The sequence below is a fragment of the Carcharodon carcharias genome, chromosome 30 (assembly GCF_017639515.1).
Source record: "Carcharodon carcharias isolate sCarCar2 chromosome 30, sCarCar2.pri, whole genome shotgun sequence".
Taxonomy (NCBI): domain Eukaryota; kingdom Metazoa; phylum Chordata; class Chondrichthyes; order Lamniformes; family Lamnidae; genus Carcharodon; species Carcharodon carcharias.
The window spans coordinates 6,528,253-6,548,030 of NC_054496.1; the positions used below are offsets into that span (position 1 = coordinate 6,528,253).

At 42.4% G+C, this 19,778-nt stretch overlaps 1 protein-coding gene across 1 annotated transcript in view; it reads left to right on the forward strand.

Moving 5' to 3' along the window:
- The window catches only part of LOC121271161 (voltage-dependent P/Q-type calcium channel subunit alpha-1A-like), a 760,453-nt gene that overhangs the window by 605,888 nt on the left and 134,787 nt on the right, over nt 1-19,778 (forward strand). The window contains exons 31-34 of the mRNA XM_041176921.1: nt 92-293; nt 6,661-6,825; nt 9,442-9,552; nt 10,829-10,912. Coding sequence (XP_041032855.1) covers nt 92-293; nt 6,661-6,825; nt 9,442-9,552; nt 10,829-10,912 — 562 coding nt within the window. The remainder of the gene's footprint in view (nt 1-91; nt 294-6,660; nt 6,826-9,441; nt 9,553-10,828; nt 10,913-19,778) is intronic.

The window sequence follows — 19,778 nt, forward strand, 5'->3', positions numbered from 1 at the left end:
ATAAACTTGCTTGAGGTGAAAGACCAATTTCAGGTTCATTCTTCCCTTATATACAATTATTGGAGTTAACAAGTCTTCTTTTTCTTCACAGTGTACTGAAACATTCAGTAGATGCTACCTATGAAAATCAAGGACCCAGCCCTGGCTATAGGATGGAGATGTCTATATTTTATGTTGTCTACTTTGTTGTCTTCCCTTTCTTCTTTGTGAACATCTTTGTGGCCTTGATCATCATCACTTTCCAAGAACAGGGGGATAAAATGATGGAGGACTATAGTCTGGAGAAAAATGAGGTTTGTGCTGTATGGCCAACTTGGCAATGTACTGTTTGGAAGCTAAACAAATGTATGGTCAGGAATTAATTACATGTGGGACAAAAAAAAACTGGTGTTGAATTACTAATGTTATAAAATGTAAGGTTGCCACTATAATTGATATAGCCTGAGAGGAATCCCAAACGGAAATGTGCAGCTTCTGATGTTGGGATACAGTAGATGGATCTTTACTTTGCAGCTAACATATTTGCACCTATAACCTGGCAGTCTTTGGTGCTGACACTTGGATGCAGCACTAAGTTCCCCCATCTTGATGAGTGCAGATTTATTCTTTTTCTTTCCCTACAAGCACAAGATGCTAAAATATTTGAATTTTGTTCCAGCATAATAATTGAAGACTGTGAGGCATTATTGAATTTCAATTGAAGTGATAATACATTTTATTTCACCCATGCGTTGTGTATGAGGCACTAACAGCACTGAGGGATTCAGTTTAATCTGAAGTCTGAGATTGAATTTCTGCATGGTATCTCTGATAGTCCATCATAGTATGCACAATATAGTATTTGCGTTACTGGATCTGGGTTAAGTTGCTGGCTGCTGTTTTATGTCAATATTGTTCTTTGGCCTCTGGGAGATAAGCTTGTGTATTATGCAGAAGATTTTTAGGATCAGGAGTTGGTCATTAGGCCCAATCAGCTTGCTCCATTTAATAGACCTCAACCCCACCCACATATCTTCTTGCCCAATCCCCTTTTCATAGATGCCTGTCTCTTAAACTCCAGTATGCTTCAGTTTCAGTACTTTCATTAGTTATCTATTCCAAGTCCCTACTATCCTTAGGGTAAAGATTATCCATGAATTTCCTTCCATATCGCACAATGCAACTTTTGCTTCAGATTAATTGTTTTTTTTAATCAAATAAAGAAATGTTAGTACAAGTAAATGTCCTAATCTTTAACTTTTGTCATCTGATATTTGAACTCTTCACTACAACTGAAGTTTGTTCCAGACCAAATTTGTCAGTCTCCTTCCTAACCTTGAAAATGTCCATGAAGTTACCCTGAAGTGGATGATGGGTAATATAGAGTATTGGTATAAACACTAGATTACTGCTGTTTGTGGTAGCATGTATTATAAAGATATATGTAGCCTGAGTTGATTTTGGAACTGAATAGAACATTTATAAATCATTTCAAGTACCTAATATATTGCATACAGTTGGTTTCCTCTTATGCAAGGACCTGTAAAATCCCAACTCTCCTGGGTGCCCGGGTCTGATTTATCCCATATCCTTGGTTCTGGTACCTGTTGGATTCCATCTCCCCTGCCCCAGAGACTAGTAACCCTCAATGATTTTGTTTACTCCCTGTTCCACCTGGTACTCATATTGCCTTTCCCAATTGTGTGTGGACCAGTGCAGCTGCAATCAACGTTTGTAACAAAAATAATACATTTTTGTTTCTTTATTTAAATTCACTCAGGTCCCCTTTCTATGAACTGATACTTGCCTACAACTTTTGACTTGTTCCCCTTTATACTTTCCATCAAGATGTTTGAAATAACAGCATGAAATTGAGACAAAATATATCTACAAATAAATGCTTTTTAAAAACAGTTTCACAAGAGCAATGTGGATGTACATACGTACATACAAATTAGGAGCAGGAGTAGGTCCCTTGGCCTCTCGAGCCTGCTCCGCCATCCAATAAGATCATGTCTGATCTGAATGTAACCTCAATCCCATATTCCTGCCTAACCCTGATAACCTTTCACCCTCTTGATGTGAAAGACCATTCAGCCTTTTATAACTCATCTTCCCAGAAAGATCCTACAGTTTTCCCATCACAGTTTGCAGGTGCTTCTAGAAAGAACAGCATGGATGATTGACAGAGTGAACATTGTTAAGTGAATTTTCAGCTAAAGATCCAATCAAAAGTTTCTGATAATATTATATAAACCACAAAAGCAAAAGTTAACTAGTGTTAAAAAATTACCCAAAGACCAAGATTGGGTTAGTACTGCAAGTAAGTTAGAACATACTTGGCCACTATATTTGCATTTATATTGTAAGGTAAAAGGACTTTTTTTTATATTAGATGTTATGCCATTATTGAGTGATGTGACCTGTTGCCTTGTTATTGGTAGTGGGGGAGGGTCCTGGATCTGTGGAAACCAGATGACACTCTGACTCGTAACTTCTGTGGAGTGACAATCAGCATGGGGGTGTCCCATGAGGGGCCGTGGTGGTTGGAGGAGTCACGTGAAGGGTTGTGAGGCAGGGGGCTAGTACTATAGTTACCCAGAATTTACAAGTGGTTTTAATTCTTCTAACCTTTTCTGGCTAACTTTTACCATAAGATAGTCAAAACCATTCAGAGTTTGACACACTTTCAGATGGTTCCCATTGCAGGGCAATTGCTCAATAGAAATTTCAACTTCTTGGACAGTTGTCATGAATTCATTACATGGGGATTTCTTGTGGCGGGGGGAGGGGGTGGGGGTCCCTAGCACTTCTTTGGTGTACCCCCCCACTAGTTACGAGGCCCTGGAGCTTGAAGATTATGAGCCTACGTATTGAATCCAGTTCAGATGGAGGGATAAAAAGCTGCTAGTTGTAAGTTCCTGCTGCATTAAATTTGGGCAGCCTGAATCGAGATCATGGTAGGAGTAGATGAAATGTACAAATGGCACTAAATTAGTAGACTTATTCATAGAGAGCACAGGCACAAATAGAGGTTAATGGGTATAGCCATTACGGAGATGTGGTTACAAGGAGATCAAAGCTGGGAACTAAATATTCAGGGGTATGTGACTTTTCGAAAGGACAGGCAGGAAAGAAAGGGTGGTGAGGTAGCTTTGTTAGTACAAGATGGAATAAATATGATGGCAAGAAATGATCCAGAATCCGAAGAAGTAGAATCCACATGGGTGGAGGTAAGAAATAACAAGGGGAAGGAGACACTGGTGGGTGTAGTCGAGAGGCCCCCTAATAGCTATATTGTATGACAGTGAATAAATCAGGAGATAATGAGGGTATGTAATAAAAAAAGGCAGCACATTAATCATGGGTGACTTTAATCTTCTTGTAGATTGGGAAAGTCAAATTGGCAGAGGTAGCCATGAGCAAGAATTCATAGGGCTGAATTTTGCCATCGGTGAGCAGGGGGCAGGGCTCACTCGCTGATGCGGGATGATATCGGGGGCAACCCCTGACATCATCCTGCCCCATTTACATTTTCAGGAAGGCGGGGGCGCAGCAAAATCAGCTGTGGGCCCGCCGACCTGTCAATGGCCAGTTGAGATCATTGACAGGATCATTAAAACAATTAAAGGACCTGCCCGTCCAACCTTAAGATTGGCGGATGGGCCAGGAGCCCCAGAGGGGAATAGGAAAAACATGAAACCTCATCCACCGGCGGGGTGAGGTTTCATGTAGGGATTTAAAAAGTTTAATAAAGTTTTAGTGTAAATTATGAACATGTCCCATCTCATGTGACATGTTAAGGTTTTTTTTCTATTTTTAATGTTTTTAGAACTGTCAGCGATCTCCCTGAGGCAGCACTTAACCTCAGGGAGATGTGCACTCCTTCATGCGCATGTGCGAAAGAGCGCACTCTCGCTTTTGGGGATTCCTCTCCCCCCCGCACAGCAAGCGCATAGCGCTTCCCGGCGGACGTCAGGCTGGATGGGCCTTAATGGGCCCGCCCACATAAAATGGCGGTAGGGATCGGCTCCCCGCCCACCGGAGATTGGGTCGGGCCCGCCTGCCCGGAAGGTTCTGCCCATGGAGTGTATTCGGGATAGTTTCCTAGAACAATATGATCCAACCAGGGATCAGGCGATTTTTGGATCTGGTAATGTGTAATGAGGAAGGTTTAATAAATGATCTGAGTAAAAGATGCCCTAGGGGCAGAAATTGTCGTTCGGCAGGCATGCACCCGACCAGCTCAAGTGTGAAATGATGCGTGTTGACATTGGCCAACGTCAACGTGCAGTTGCGTGATAGTTTGAACAGCGGGCGCACGCCTGCTGACAAAAGGTCTGTTAAGGCCATGAAATAATCAATTAACTTAATGGTTGGCAGGCAGGCGAAAAGGCTAAGCGGCCTTTGTATTTTTTGGAAACCTCATCCACATACGGAATGAGGTTTCCAAAAGCTAATAAAAATAAAAGTTTTAAAATTGAATTAATAACATGTGACAGAGTGACATGAGGAGACATGTTTTATTACATTTTTATTTTATTTCTTTCAGCAACGCTTCATCTCCCTGAAGCAGCTCTGTGCCTCGGAGATTATGAAGTGCTTACTTGCACACATGCGTGAAGTTTGCGTTCAGCCCGCTAGCCCTTCTCTTCCCTCCCCATCCCACCCGCACAAGCAGCAATGAGTGCTGATGCTCACGTTTCATGCAAGCGTGAAATTGCAGTCCAGTCCCAATCGTGGTCAGCTTCCCGACTGTCCCCACCGAGCCTGCTCGCCATGGGCAAAATCCTACCCTAGCAACAGTGACCATAATATGGTAGAACTTAGCATTCAGTTTGAGAGTGAGAAACTTGGGTTGGAAACAACTGTGCTAAACTTAAATAAAGGTAATTACAAAGTAATGAGGGCAGAGTTGGCAGGAGTGGACTGGGATAGGATTTTAGCAGAGAAAATGGTTGACGCACAATGGCAGACATTTAAGAAAATAGTTCATGACTCACAACAAAGATACTTCTCAGTGAGGAAGAAGGATTCAAGGAAGGGGATAAACCAACCAAGGAAGCTAGGATAGTATCAAATTAAAAGAAAAGACATACAACATGGCAAAGATTATTAGTAAGCCAGAGGATTGGTAAGGTTTTAAAAACCAACAAAAGATGAACACAAAAAGAGAGGGAGAAAATAAACTTTTGAGGGTAAGCTAGCAAGTTCCTTTAAATATATGAAAAGGAAGAGAGAGAGACCAAGTGAACATAGGCCCCCTAGAGAATGAGGCTGGGGCAATAATAATGGGAAACCAGGAAATGGCAGAATGTCTTCTAGAAGACACTATTTAGTATTGGAATGCTATTAATCAAGGGGTAAAAACGGGAAAGGAAATAAATACAATAACTATCACTAGAGAAATAGTACTGTGGGAAACTAATGGGGCTAAAGGCCTGATGGGTTGCATCTTAGGATATTAAAAGGAAATAGCTATAAAGATAGTGGATGCACTGGTAGTAATCTTTCAAAAACCCTTAGATTCTGGAAAAGTCCCAGAGGATTGGAAAACTGCCAACGTAAAACCTTATTCAAAAAGGGAGGGAGACAAAAACCAGGTTATTACAGGCCAGTTAGCTTAACATCCATTAATGAGAAAATGTTAGAGTCTATTATAAAGGATGTAATAGCAGAGAATTTAGAAATACACAATCTAATCAAACAGAGTCAGCATGGCTTCATGAAGGGGAAATCATGCCTGACAAATTTATTAAAACTCTTTGCGAAGGTAATAAGTAGGTTAGATAAAGAGGAACCAGTAGATGTAATATATTTAGATTCCAAAAGGCGTTCAATAAGGTACTGCACAGAAGGCTACTCAATAAGATGAGAGCCCATGGTGTTGGGGGTAGTATATTAGCAGGGATAGAGGATTGGCTAACTAATAGAAGACAGAGTTGGGATAAGGGGGGGCATTTTCAGGATGGCAACCTGTAACTAGTGGAGTGCCACAGGGATCAGTGCTGGGACCTCAATTATTTACAATATATATTAATGACTTAGATCTATCACCAAATTTGTGGATGAAAGAAAAATAGGCAGGAAGGCAAGTGGTGAAGATGACGAGAAGTCTATGGAGGGATATGGACAGATTGAGTAGGTTGGGCCTGTACTGTTTGGAGTATAGAAGAATAAGAGGCGACCTTATTGAAACATATAAGATTCTTAGGGGGCTTGACAGGGTAGATGCTGAGCGGTTGTTTCCCCTTGTAGGAGAGTCTAGGACCAGAGGGCATAATCTCAGAGTAAGGGCAGTGAATCTGTGGAATTCTTTATCACTGAGGGCTGTAGGGGCTGGGTCGTTAAGCATAGTCAAAGTGGAGATAGACAGATTTTTAATCAGTAAGGGAATTGAGGGTTATGGGGAAAAGTCAGGAAAGAGGAGGTCAAGATTATCAGATCAGCCATGACCTCATTGAATGGTAGAGCAGACTTGATGGGCCGAATGGCCTACTTCTGCTCCTACGTCTTATGGTAACTTGGATGGGCAGCAGCAAGTACTCAGCTTTGCTTTGTTGATTAGAATAAGGACGCAGGACTTCCTTGTACTAACTGAGGAAATATAAGTATTTAGTGTATAAGTATACAATGTTGAGTTGTTTCAGCTGAATTGACCTGTTGTCCTGTCTCTTGCAGAGAGCATGCATCGATTTTGCTATCAGTGCCAAGCCCTTGACACGCCATATGCCACAGAACAAACAAACCTTCCAGTACAAAATGTGGCAGTTTGTGGTGTCACCCCCATTTGAGTACACCATCATGGCCATGATTGCACTCAATACTGTGGTGCTAATGATGAAGGTCAGTAAACAGATTTCCATTATTTGATTTTTCTGTCCTGCTTCAACTTTTTTGCCATTTGTGTTCTGGCACCATTACCTCTTGCTGTTCCACTTCTCCGGGTGACTATCAATAACAAAGGAATGTCACCTCCATGGGGCTTGTTATTGATTCAATGTGTTTTTCCTCAGTACTCTCCCATTATCTCTCCACTTGGTAATTTAGCCAATGATTTCTTGGACATTTGTATTCACCTACATAAGGACTGGAGCTTGGCCTAAATAGCCAAGTGGTTATGGTACTGGGTTTGTAACCCCAAGATCAAGAGTTCAAATCTCACAATGGCAAACTATGAAACAATATAACTTCATCTGAAACAGATGGAAACAAGTTTGTCTCAAAAGAGTTACATAAGGACTGGATAAATCTTTCTGGTCCATCCAGATTGATCCAACCAAATATAGTGCAGTCATACACTCAAATCCTTCCCATTTGGTCATGCAATCTCCTAGGAAAGGTATAAAGGCAAGTTTATCTTGGGCAAGGCTATGATTAGAACTTAACCATTAAGCTTAAGCTTCCAGATAGGTGTATGTTACTGGTTTAGTAAATTAATATTAGTAATGGTAACCTTGGAACAATTGGATTGCTATAAAAACCCATCTGGTTCACTAATATCTTTTAGGGAAGGAAATCTACCATCCTTACCAGTCTGGCTAATATCTGGCCAATATGGCTGATTCTTAGCTCCCCTCTGGAGTGGCCTAGTAAGCCTAGTAAGATTGATTTGGGATGGGTGATAAATGCTGGGCTTGCCAACATTATCTACATCTTGTGAATGGATAAAAACAAGCTTAAATTTAACATAACCCCGATCCACTTCATAATGACCCTGTTCAAATATTTCTTTATGAATCTGTAGTCCCTGTATTTCATCTGGGGAGGCGGTAGTGTAATGTCACTGGACTAGTAATTCAGAGGTCCAGGCTAATACTCTGGGGCGGGGGGGGGGGGATGGCTTCAAATCCCACCATACTGGTGGAATTTAAATTCAAATAATAAAAAACTGGAATTAAAAGCTAGTCTCAGTAATGATGATCATGAAACCATTGGTTGTCGTAAAAACCCATCTGGTTCACTAATGTCCTTTAGAGAAGGAAATCTGCCATCCTTACCTGGTCTGGCCTACATATGACTCTGGACCCACAGCAATGTGATTGACTCTTAAATGCCCTCTGAAATGGCCTAGCAAATTGCTACCAGTCTGAATGCAGCAGTTCAAGAAGGCAGCTCACCATTGCATTCTCAAGGGCAATTAGGGATTAGTAGCTGATTAATGGTAGCTAATATCCACAATTCTGTCTCTCTCTCTCTCTCACTCTCTCTCCATTGAGGTATTTTAAATGTAAAAAGTGGGCAGTTTTATGTCAGGTGAGATATTAAAGATTCTTGGCAGGCAACCAGCCTACTCCAAAGAGGTGGATTGATACTTAAATATTATAATCAGGCTATAAACCTCATTATAGTAGAGCCTCATTTGAAAATTTACCATTGGTGGCTGAGTTTCCCGAATGTTGGGGAACTTGCCAGGTAATGTCATGCAAGAGCTGCCAGGCTTAGAAGGCGACTTCCTGTTTACTTACTTGCTGGATCCAACCTACACTTTTGACCCTCCCTATGAGGTCTCACCTCCGCCATCAAGCCCTTTGATTTCTCATCCCCTTCGGACCCCAACCTTTCTCTCAGACATCTCCCCAGAGGCCAATGATCCCCCATCCCAAGGACTCCAATCCCTATGCTCCCCCCAGATCCTTGATTCTGGATCTCCCACCCACCAGGACACTGGGATCACCCCACCCTTCCACTCATGCCTCTTGACAGTTGCTGCCTGGCCTGCTGAATATTTCCAGCATTTTCTGTTTATATTCCACAGTAATGTACAATGGCTGCCAAAGGCAATGTGCAGTGAGGCTGCACAAGTTTTACAAGTTATATGACAGATTACAGTTGACAACGTTTAATGGGGCTATTTCAATAGAGATGTCTTTATGCCAAGAATTCTCCCGGTCACCAATCAATTCCTTGTTTCCACTGGAGAAAAGAAAGCTAAAAGGAAATTTAATGGGGTTTGTAAAACTTAGGAATTTTGAACAGTTCAATAAGGAAAGACTATTTCTGTTGGTGAGGAAACAGTAAGTTTAAAATTTGAGTGAGAGTGAGGTCGGGACAATTTTTATTTCGAGCAGAGAATTGTTTGAGCATTAAATATTTTACTACAAGCAGCAGTTCAAACAGAGAACATTGTACTTTTAGGAGAAACATGGATAAATATTCGAATTAGAAAAATATACAGAACTTTGAGGAAAGCACAGGGCACTGGGATTTGTTTTAGTTTGTTCTGGTGAAGGATGACCACCAACGCAATGGGTTTAATGGTCTCCTTTTGTGTTGTAAACGTCTACGGTGAATGCTTAAATCAAGGCTTTGGTTCTCCAGTGATATCCTGACAAATGGAATAACTTCACTTATACCAACATGTCCTAGTTAACATGCTGTAATGATCTTTCACTCCTGCTTCTATCACCCATGTTATGGAAGTACAGCATTAGTAACTAAATTCTCTTTTTCTTGATTTAGTTTTCTGGTCAACCACAGTCTTATGATGATGTTCTAAAGTATCTCAATATGGTGTTTACCATTTTGTTCTCATGCGAATGTATCCTGAAAATTATTGCCTTTGGAATTCTGGTGAGTATATGGCATGAGTTTTATATTATCTGTTTTTGTCCCCTTCCCTCTCCTCCTGAAAGCATTGAGTTTTGCAGGGTACAGTTCCACAGATGTTGAAACTGCTCCACTGCTTACCAAGTGGCTATTCTTGATATGAGTAAACATATGTATCCGGAAGACCTTTCAACTATGGGGCATTGCATCTGGACTTGACCCTGTCCTTGCCAATTGCATCTGGACTCGGCCCTGTCCTCACCAACGTTTACATGCACGTTCCTTCAATATCACTGGGACCAAATCTTGGAACTCCATAACCTAACAGCACTGTGGCTGTACCTACAACACATGGACTGCAGCGATTCAAGAAGGCAGCTCACCATCACCTTCTCAAGGGCAGTTGGGGATGGGCAATAAATGCTGGCCCAGCCAGTGACACCCTCATCCCATGAATGAATAAAAAAAAAAACTTTCCAGCTGGCAATACTAGGTAGTGAGCATGAATTGCTTTTTTCTTCCTTCCCCAGCTAAGGAACATGGAAGGAATGCTACAACTGACTTCAAAGACCCTCTGAATCGGTTGACCTGACCCAAGGTAGCAATTGGAGTTGCATTTGGCTGCAGCAAATTTGGCCTAAGTGGAGGGGGAGAAATCATCAAGACTCTCACTCCTGATCAGTGCCCAGTGGCTTGTGCTGGAAAGTGTGCTTGTGGATATCTGCTTGAGGACAGAACTAACCTTTATGATGCTTTTTAGTCCCAATAATTTTCCAGCACTCTAAGCCTGAACTGATACATAAAGAATAAGTACTGTGGGAGACACAGGTGGACCAGTGAGGCCCATAGTTCAATGTACGGGGAGGTATTGGCATTGTGGTATTGTCACTGGACTAGTCATTCAGAGACACAGGGTAATGCTCTGGGGACCTGGGTTCAAATCCCACCATGGCAGATGGTGAAATTTGAATTCCATGAACAAGCTGGAATTAAAAGTCTGATGACCACAAAACCATTGGCGAGTTGTTGTAAAAATCCACCTGGTTCTCTAATGTCCTTTAGGGAAGGAAATCTGCTGTCCTTACCTGGTCTGGCCTACATATGACTCCAGACCCACAGCAATATGGTTGACTCTTTAAGTGCCTCTGAAGGGCAATTAGGGATGGGCAATAAAGGCTGGCCTAGCTGGCGATGCCCACATCCCATGAACAAATATTAAAAAAAGAGTCAGCACTTTCAGCAAGAGGGTGAAAATTGCTTAAATTCAGCATTTGTAATGATATTACCTTTTGCTCCACAGAACTATTTTCAGGATGCTTGGAATGTATTTGACTTTGTCACAGTCCTGGGCAGTGTCACTGATATATTAGTGACGGAATTTTGGGTAAGTATACATTAAAAATATTCATCAAACATCTTAAATGTAGCAATTAACAAACAATAGTTTCATTTCTGCTTGATTCTAAGGAGACTGATTTATTTCTGACACACTGACTTTGTTGCAATTCCTGAAGTCGTCTTAACGCAACTCCATCTGTTCCTGTTGTGTAGTTCTAGTCACATCAGTGCACATAATCACATTTTAAAATGTTTTGGACTGCAGCCTGTTTAATCTGTCATTAGAGGGTTGCATGGCCTAATCATTCTAGCAAGAAAGGGCTGGATTCCCATCAGAATTGCATTATCATTTCCATATTATTTTAATTACTATATCTGAAGCAAATATTTAAATAAATAAGCATAAAGAAAACCTTCAAAGGAAGCAAACAAACAAAACAGTGATATTGATTTTTTTTGGTGAAATTTAGGTCAATAAGATTAGATATATTGGCTCTGTGAAAGGGAACATTTGTCTTAAGTACACTCCCATGTCAGTATCAAGTACTTCCAGATCAGGTACAGAACAACTGAATTCAGAGTAATGCTCCCTCTGTACATTTAATATATCTCAGTCCCACCTCAGAACAGCAACCCCTACAACACCATTTCCTACATATCTCTATTTCTGTTTTTGAGGGAGATTCACAATATAATAACAAATCTGACAAATGGAGGAATAGGAAAAGCAAGGAAGCCATGTTAAATCTTTATTAATCATAAGCTAGGCCTCAGCTGGAGTATTTTGTCTGAATTTGGGCATCACACTTTGGCAAGGATGTCAAGTGCTTGGACAGGGTGCAGAGGAGATTTACTAGAATGGTGCCAGTGAGGGATTTCGATTCTGGTTATACTGGAGAAGCTGGGATTCTTCTCCTTTTCAGCAGGGAAGGTTAAGGAGTAATTTTGTACAGATGTTCAAAATTATGGTTTTGATGGAGCAATTAAGGAGAAACTGTTTCCACTGGCAAGAGATTCAGTAACCACAGGACAGATTTAAAATAATTGGCAAAAAAGAGGTGATGATCCTTTTTACAAATTATAATATGGAATGTGCTGAACAAAGGGAAGCGGATTCAACTTGTAGCCATTAAAAAGGAATTAAATACATAGTTGAGAAGGAAAAAAAATCAAAGGGCTATGGAGAAAGAGGGGAGGGACAAATTAAACCAAAAGACATAGGAGCAGAAATCTCTGTTCGAAAAGGTCTTCCCTTTAATCTGAGGCTGTGCCCTCAGGTCCTAGTCTCTTCTACTAATGGAAACATCTTCCCCACGTCCACTCTATCCAGGCCTTTCGATATTCTGTAAGTTTCAATCAGATCCCCCCTCATCCTTCTAAACTCCATCAAATAGAGACCCAGAGTCCTCAAACATTCCTCATATTTTAAGCCTTTCATTCCTGGGATCGTTCTCATGAACCTCCTCTGGACCCTCTCCAGGGCCAGCATATCCTGCCTGAGATACGGGGTCCAAAATTGCTCACAATATTCTAAATGTGGTCTGACCAGAGCCTTATAAAGCCTCAGCAGCACATCCCTGCTTTTATATTCTTGTCCTCTCAAAATAAATGCCAACATTGCATTTGCCTTCCTAATTACCGACTCAACCTGTAAGTTAACCTTAAGAGAATCCTGGACTAGGACTCCCAAGTCCCTTTGCACTCCAGATTTCTGAATTCTCTCCCCATTTAGAAAATAGTCTATGCCTCAATTCTTCCTACCAAAGTGCATGACCTCACACTTCCCCACATTGTATTCCATCTGCCACTTCTTTGCCCATTCTCCTAACCTGTCCAAATCCTTCTGCAGCCTCCCCGCCTCCTCAATACTACCTGTCCCTCCACCTATCTTTGTGTCATCTGCAAACTTGGCCAGGATGCCCTCAGTTCCTTCATCTAGATCATTAATGTATAAAGTGAAAAGTTGTGGTCCCAACACTGACCCCTGCGGCACCCCATTAGTCACCGGCCGCCATCCTGAGAAGGATCCCCACTCTCTGCCTCCTGCCAGACAGCCAATCTTCTATCCATGCTAGTACCTTGCCTCTAACACCATGGGCTCTTATCTTACTGAGCAGCCTCCTGTGCGGCACCTTGTCAAAGGCCTTCTGGAAGTCCAAGTAGATAACATCCATTGGCTCTCCTTTGTCTAACCTACTCGTTACCTCCTCAAAGAATTCTAACAAATTTGTTAAGCATGACCTCCCCTTGATGAAACCATGCTGACTTTGCCCGATTTTACCATGCACTTCCAAGTATTCTGAAATCTCATCCTTAATGATGGACTCTAAAATCTTACCAACGACTGACATCAGGCTAATTGGCCTGTAATTTCCCGTCTTTTGCCTCACTCCCTTCTTAAACAGGGAGGTTACATTAGTGATTTTCCAGTCCTCTGGGACCCTCCCTGACTCCAGTGAATCCTGAAAGATCACCACTAACGCCTCCACTATCTCTTCAGCTATCTCCTTCAGAACTCTGGTCCAGGTGATTTATCCACCTTCAGACCTTTCAGTTTTCCTAGCACCTTCTCCTTGGTAATGGCCACCATACTCACCTCTGCTCCCCCGATTCTCTTGAACTTTGGGGATGTTACTCGTGTCTTCCACCTTGAAGACTGACACAAAGTACCTATTCAGTTCCTCCGCCATTTCTGTGTTCCCCACTACTACTTCTCCAGCGTCATTTTCCAGTGGCCCAATGTCCACTTTTGCCTCTCTCTTACCCTTTATATATCTAAAAAAACTCTTGCAATCTTCTTTTATATCACTGGCTAGTTTACCCTCTTTTTAATCTTCTCCCTCCTTATTTCTTTTTTAGTTGTCCTCTGTTGGTCTTTGTAAGCTTCCCAATCCCCTGGTTTCCCACTGCTCTTCGTCGTATTATATACTTTCTCTTTAGCTTTTATGCTGTCCCTGACTTCCCTTGTCAGCCACGGTTGCCTCGTCCTCCCTTTAGTATGCTTAGCTAGCTCTCTGAGATCAGTTCTGTAGTTTAGAGAAAATTAGTGTGTGGAATCCAGGTAGCTGAAGGCATGATCACCAAAGGGGTGGCGGGTGCAAAGGGACAGTGGTGAGGGGGCATGGGGATGGAGGAGCTTGCAGATATGGGGAGAAGTGAGGCCATGAAGGGAGTTAAATGCGAGAACCAAGCATCTTATTTTGTAGGCAATAGAGGACCAGGCTTAATTTTTTTTATTATATTCATTCATGGGATGTGGGCGTCACTGGCTAGGCCAGCATTTATTGCCCATCCCTAATTGCCCTTGAGAAGGGCAATTCTGGCTGAAGGTTGGTGAGCTGCCGCCTTGAACTGCTGCAGTCCATGTGATGTAGGTACACCCACAGTGCTGCCAGGGAGGGAGTTCCAGGATTTTGATTCAGTGACAGTGAAGAAACAGTGACATATTTCCAAGTCAGGATGTTGAGTGACTTGGAGGGGAACTTCCAGGTGGTGGTGTTCCCATGTATCTGCTGCCCTTGTCCTTCCAGATGGTAATGGTCGTGGATTTGGAAGGCACTGTCTAAGAAGGATAGGTGAGTTCCTGCAGTGCATCTTGTAGATGGTACACATTGCTGCCACTCTGTGTCAGGGTTGGAGGGAGTGAATGTTTGTGGATTGGGTGCCAATCAAGTGGCTGCTTTGTCCTACAGTTTCTTGAGTGTTGTTGGAGCTGTACTCATCCAGGCAAGTGGGGAGTATTCCATCACTCTCCTGACTTGTGCCTTGTAGAAGGTGGACAGGCTTTGGAGAGTCAGGAGGTGAGTTATTTGCCACAGGATTCCTAACCTTTGACCTGTTCTTGTAGCCACAGTATTTATATGGCTTGTCCAGTTCATTTCCTGGTTAATGGTAACCAACCCCCACCTCCCCCCACCACCTCACCCCCTGCTGCCAAGATGTTGATAGTGGGGGATTCAGTGATGGTAATGCCATTGAATGTCAAGGGGCGATGGTTAGATTCTCTTTTGTTGAAGATGGTCATTGCCCGGCACTTGTGTGGCGTGAATGTTACTTGCCACTTGTCAACCCCAGTCTGGATATTGTCCAGGTCTTGCTGCATTTGGACATGGACTGCTTCAGTATCTGAGGAGTCACGAATGGTGCTGAACATTGTACAATCATCAGCGAACATCCCCACTTCTGACCTTATGATGGAAGGAAGATTATTAATAAAGCAGCTGAAGATGGTTGGGCCTAGGACACTACCCTGAGGAACTCCTGCAGTCCTGGAACTGAGATGATTGACCTTCAAAAACCACAATCATCTTCCTTTGATAAGTTTTCCCCCTGATTCCCATTAACTCTAGTTTTTTTGATGGGCTCCTTGATGCCACGTTCAGTCAAATGCTGCCTTGATGTCCAGGGCAGTCATTCTCTCCTCACCTCTGGAGTTCAGCTCTTTTGTTCGTGTTTGAACCAACACTGTAATGAGGTCAGGAACTGAGTGACCCTGGTGGAACCAAAACTGAGTGTCAGTGAGCAGGCTATTGACAACCAAGTGCCGCTTGATAGTACTAGATCCCTTTCATCACTTTACTGATGATTGAGAGTAGACTGATAGATTTGTCCTGCTTTTTCTGTACAGGACATACCTGGGCAATTTTCCACACTGCCGGATAGATGCCAGTATTGTAGCTGCACTGGAACAGCTTGGCTAGTGGTGCAGAAAGTTCTGGAGCACAACTCTTCAGTACTATTGCCAGAATATTGTCAGGGCCCATAGCCTTTGCAGTATCCAGTGCCCTCGGCCATTTCTTTATATCACGTGGAATGAATCGAATTGGCTGTAGACTGGCATCTGTGAAGATGTGGACCTCTGAAGGAGGCCGAGATGGATCATCCACTTGGCAATTCTGGCTGAAGGTTGTTGCAAGTGTTTCAGCCTTTTCTTTAGCGCTGATGTGCTGGGCTCCCTCAGCATTTAAGAATAGAGATATTTGTGGAGCCGCCTCCTCCAGTGAGTTACTTAATTGTCAACCACCATGCACAACAGGATATGGCAGGACTGCAGAGTTTAGAATTAATCTGTTGTTTGTGGAACCGCTTAGCTCTATCACTTGCTGCTTATGCTGTTTGGCATGCAAGTTGTCCTGTGTTGTAGTTTCACCAGGTTGATGCCTCATTTATAGGGATACCTGGTGCTGCTCCTTGCATGTTCTCCTGTCCTCTTCTTTGAACCAGGGTTGATCCCCTGGATTGGTGGTAATCGTAAACTGGGGAATATGCTGGATCATGAAGTTACAGATTGTGGTTGGGTACAATTCTGCTACAGTTGATGGCCCACAGCACGTCATGGATGCCCAATCTTGAGTTTTGAAATCTATCCCATTTAGCACAGTGGTAGTGTCACACAACACAATGCAGGGTATCCTTAATGTGAAGAAAGGACTTTGTCTCCATAAGGACTGTGCGGTAGTCACTCCTACCGATAGTGTCATGGACAGGTGCATCTGTGGCAGACAGGTTGGTAAGAATGAGGCCAAGTATGTTTTTTTCTCTTGGTTTCTTAACTACCTGCACCACTTGCCACAGTCTCAGTCTAGCAGCTATGCGCTTTGGGGCTTGGTCTGTAATGGTGCTATGTGTCAGTGCAGACTCGATGGGCCAAAGGGCCTCTTCTGCTCTGTGATTCTGAGCCACTCTTGGCTTCAATGTCCATCATCCCCCAACCACCCTCAGCGCTTCCTCAAAGTGGTGCTCAACATGTCTAGTGTGAGACAGCTCTTTCAATTCTGTTAGTAAGGAGGACTCTGCAGGGCCGAGTTTGCTATTGTAATTTCCAGTGCCTAGGCCGATGCTGGGTGGTCCATCTAGTTTCGTTTCTTTTAGACTTTTTACACAGTTTGATACAACACTAATTCATCAGCTGAGGTTTCCTTGCCCATGTTTGACCTGATGCCATGAGGTTCATTGGGTTTGGAGTCTGTTGAGGATTCCCAGGGCAATACCCTTCTGTATACCACTGTACTTCCACCTCTGCCTCCAGGACAGACCCAGGGATGGTATCTGGGACATTATCTGTACGTTATGATTCCGTGAGTATGACTCAGGTTGTTGCTTGACTAGTCTGAGACAGCTCTTTCAATTCTGTTAGTAAGGAGGATTCTGCAGGGCCGAGTTTGCTATTGTAATTTCCAGTGCCTAGGCCAATGCTGGGTGGTCCATCTAGTTTTGTTTCTTTTAGACTTATTACACGGTTTGATACAACTGAGTGGCTTGCTGGGTTATTTCAGGGCATTGAAGAGTCAATCTATTGTGGGTCTGGAGTCATGTGTAAGCCAGACCAGGTAAGGATGGCAGATTTCTTTCTCTGAAGGACATTAGTGAACCAGATGGGTTTTTAACGATAATCAATAGTTTCATGGTCAACATCACTGAAAATAGCTTTATATTCCAGATTTATTAATTGAAATCAAATTTCACAAGTTCTTATGGTGGGATTTGTACCCATGTCCCCAGATCATTAGCCTGGGTTTCTGGGTTACTAGTCCAGCGACATTACCACTATGCCACCATCTCCCCTATTTCTTCTATAGAATGAGTAATGCCTGGCCACCAGACCGATTGCTGGGCTCTCTTTTGACATTTTGCTATCCCTAAGTGATATTGGTGAAATTTTTGAACAATATCAAGCCAAAGTGTTCTCTGGCTATTCTTTCATTTAAAAACTAAGAGATGATCAATGATTGTGAGGTGCTTTCTCCATTCAAAGTACTGGACTGGTAGGAGTATAATCTGGCCATCCTTCCAGACAGTGTTTTCTTGTCTGGACATATTCATCGTCTTGCTGCTGTGCTTGTTTTATCTCATGCAACTTCTTTGCAGTAGCTGGTAGTTGTCGAGTAATGAGAGATATATACACTTCCGCTGCCCCGATGAAATCCAAATCCTCTAGATTGGTTCCTTTAGCTGGTTTCCTCGATCATGTACCTGTTGTCATCTGGTACTTCCTTGAAGTACTCTATTACGGAGCCATATTTCATTAATCTTAATTGGAATGTTGGATTCTAGGTGGTAACTTTGCAATCACTTTCATGTTTAGAGTGAGTAGTAACTTATGGTCTATTTCAATTTTGAACTGCAATCCCATCATGTAGTCTGAGAATTTCCTGCACTCCCATGTTGTTGCCAATGCTTCCTTCTCAGCTGTAGCATATCTTTTCTCTCTATGACCTTGAGGCACAGTAAACTCATTTATGTTTACTGCCTTTCTGTACTTAATACTGCACTCAGACCTATAGACCATGTATCTGCTACAATGGCTGATAGTTCTGGATTGTAGTGTGCTAAAAGCTGAGGAAATTAAAAGATTTTTCTCAAAAGCATTTTGCTGGTCCTTATTCCAACACCACTGTTGACCCTGTCTCAATAAGCTGTCTCAGGCTCATTGAGAACTTGTCTACTTGGTTGAATCTCTGAAGTTCAGTAATGTTCCTGGATTGTGGAAACTCCGTTCACATTTTGTTTTTTGTGGGTTGACTGTGATTCCAGGGGTTTCTCCTATGTGACCTAGAAATTTAATCATAGGTTTGGCAAACTCACATTTTTCATTCCACGTTAGTCCTGCATCCTATAAAACTTAAAGTCTACATTGTTTTACAAAAGGTAAAATCCTGTTTAACAAATTTATTGGAGACTTTTTGAGGATGTAACTAGTAAGGTATATAAAGGGGAACCAGTAGATGTAGTAAACCTGATTTCTAAAAGGTATTCTATAAGGTGCTATTTAAAAGGCTAATGGGCAAGAGAAGGGCATATAGAGTTGGGCAGAATAGCATGGATAGAGGATTGCTTAACAGACAGGAAGCAGGGTGGGCATAAATGGGACATTTTCAAGCTGGCAGGTAGTGAATAGTGGAGTACCACAAGGGTCAGTGCTGTGGCCTCAGCTATTTACAATCTATATTAATGACTTAGATAAAGAGACAGAGTAATGTATCTAAGTTTTTGTTGCTGACACAAAGCTAGGTGGAAAGGTAAGCTGTGGGGAGGACACAGACTGCAAGGAGATATAAACAGGTTAAGTGAGCGGGCAACAAGATGGCAGGTGGATTATAATGTAGGGAAATTTACTTAGGTCGAAAGAATCAAAGCTGAATATTTTGAAAGGTGAAAAACTTCTAAGTGTTAATGTTCAAAGAGATGTGGGCATGCTTGTATAAGCAATGCAAAAAGTTAGCATACAGATACAGCAAGTAATTGGGAAGGCAATTGGCATGTTGGCCTTTATTGCAAGGGATTGGAGTACAGGAATAAAGAAATCTTGCTCCAATTGTACAGGTTTTGGTGAGGCCACATCTGGAGTACTGTGTGCAGTTTTGGTCTGCATTTAAGAAAAGATATACTTGCAATGGAGGCAAATGTTCATTAAATTGGTCCCTGGGATGAGGGGCCTATTCTATTATAGGCTGAGCCAATTGGACCTTTGTTCTCTGGGGTTTGGAAGAATGAGAGGCAATTCCATTGAAATGTACAAGATTCTGAAAGGGCTTGATAGGGTAGATGCTGAGAAATTGTTTCTGCTGGTTGAGGAATTTAAATGTGAGTGCACAGTCTCAGGATAAAGACCAATCATTTAGGACTGAGATGAGAAATTACTTCACTCAAAGGTTTGTGAATCTTTGGAATTCTCTGCCCCAGAGGATTGTAGATGCTCCATTGTTGAATACATTTAAGGCTGGGATAGACAGGTTTTTGATGACTCAGGGAATCGAGGGATATGGGTACAGGCAGGGAAGTGGAACTGAAGCCCAAGATCAGCCATGATCTTATTGAATGGTGGAGCAGGCTCGATACGCCATATGGCCTACTCCTGCTCCTACTTCTTGACTGCTCTAACTCTTCAGTCATGCTCTTCTCTCACAGAGCCA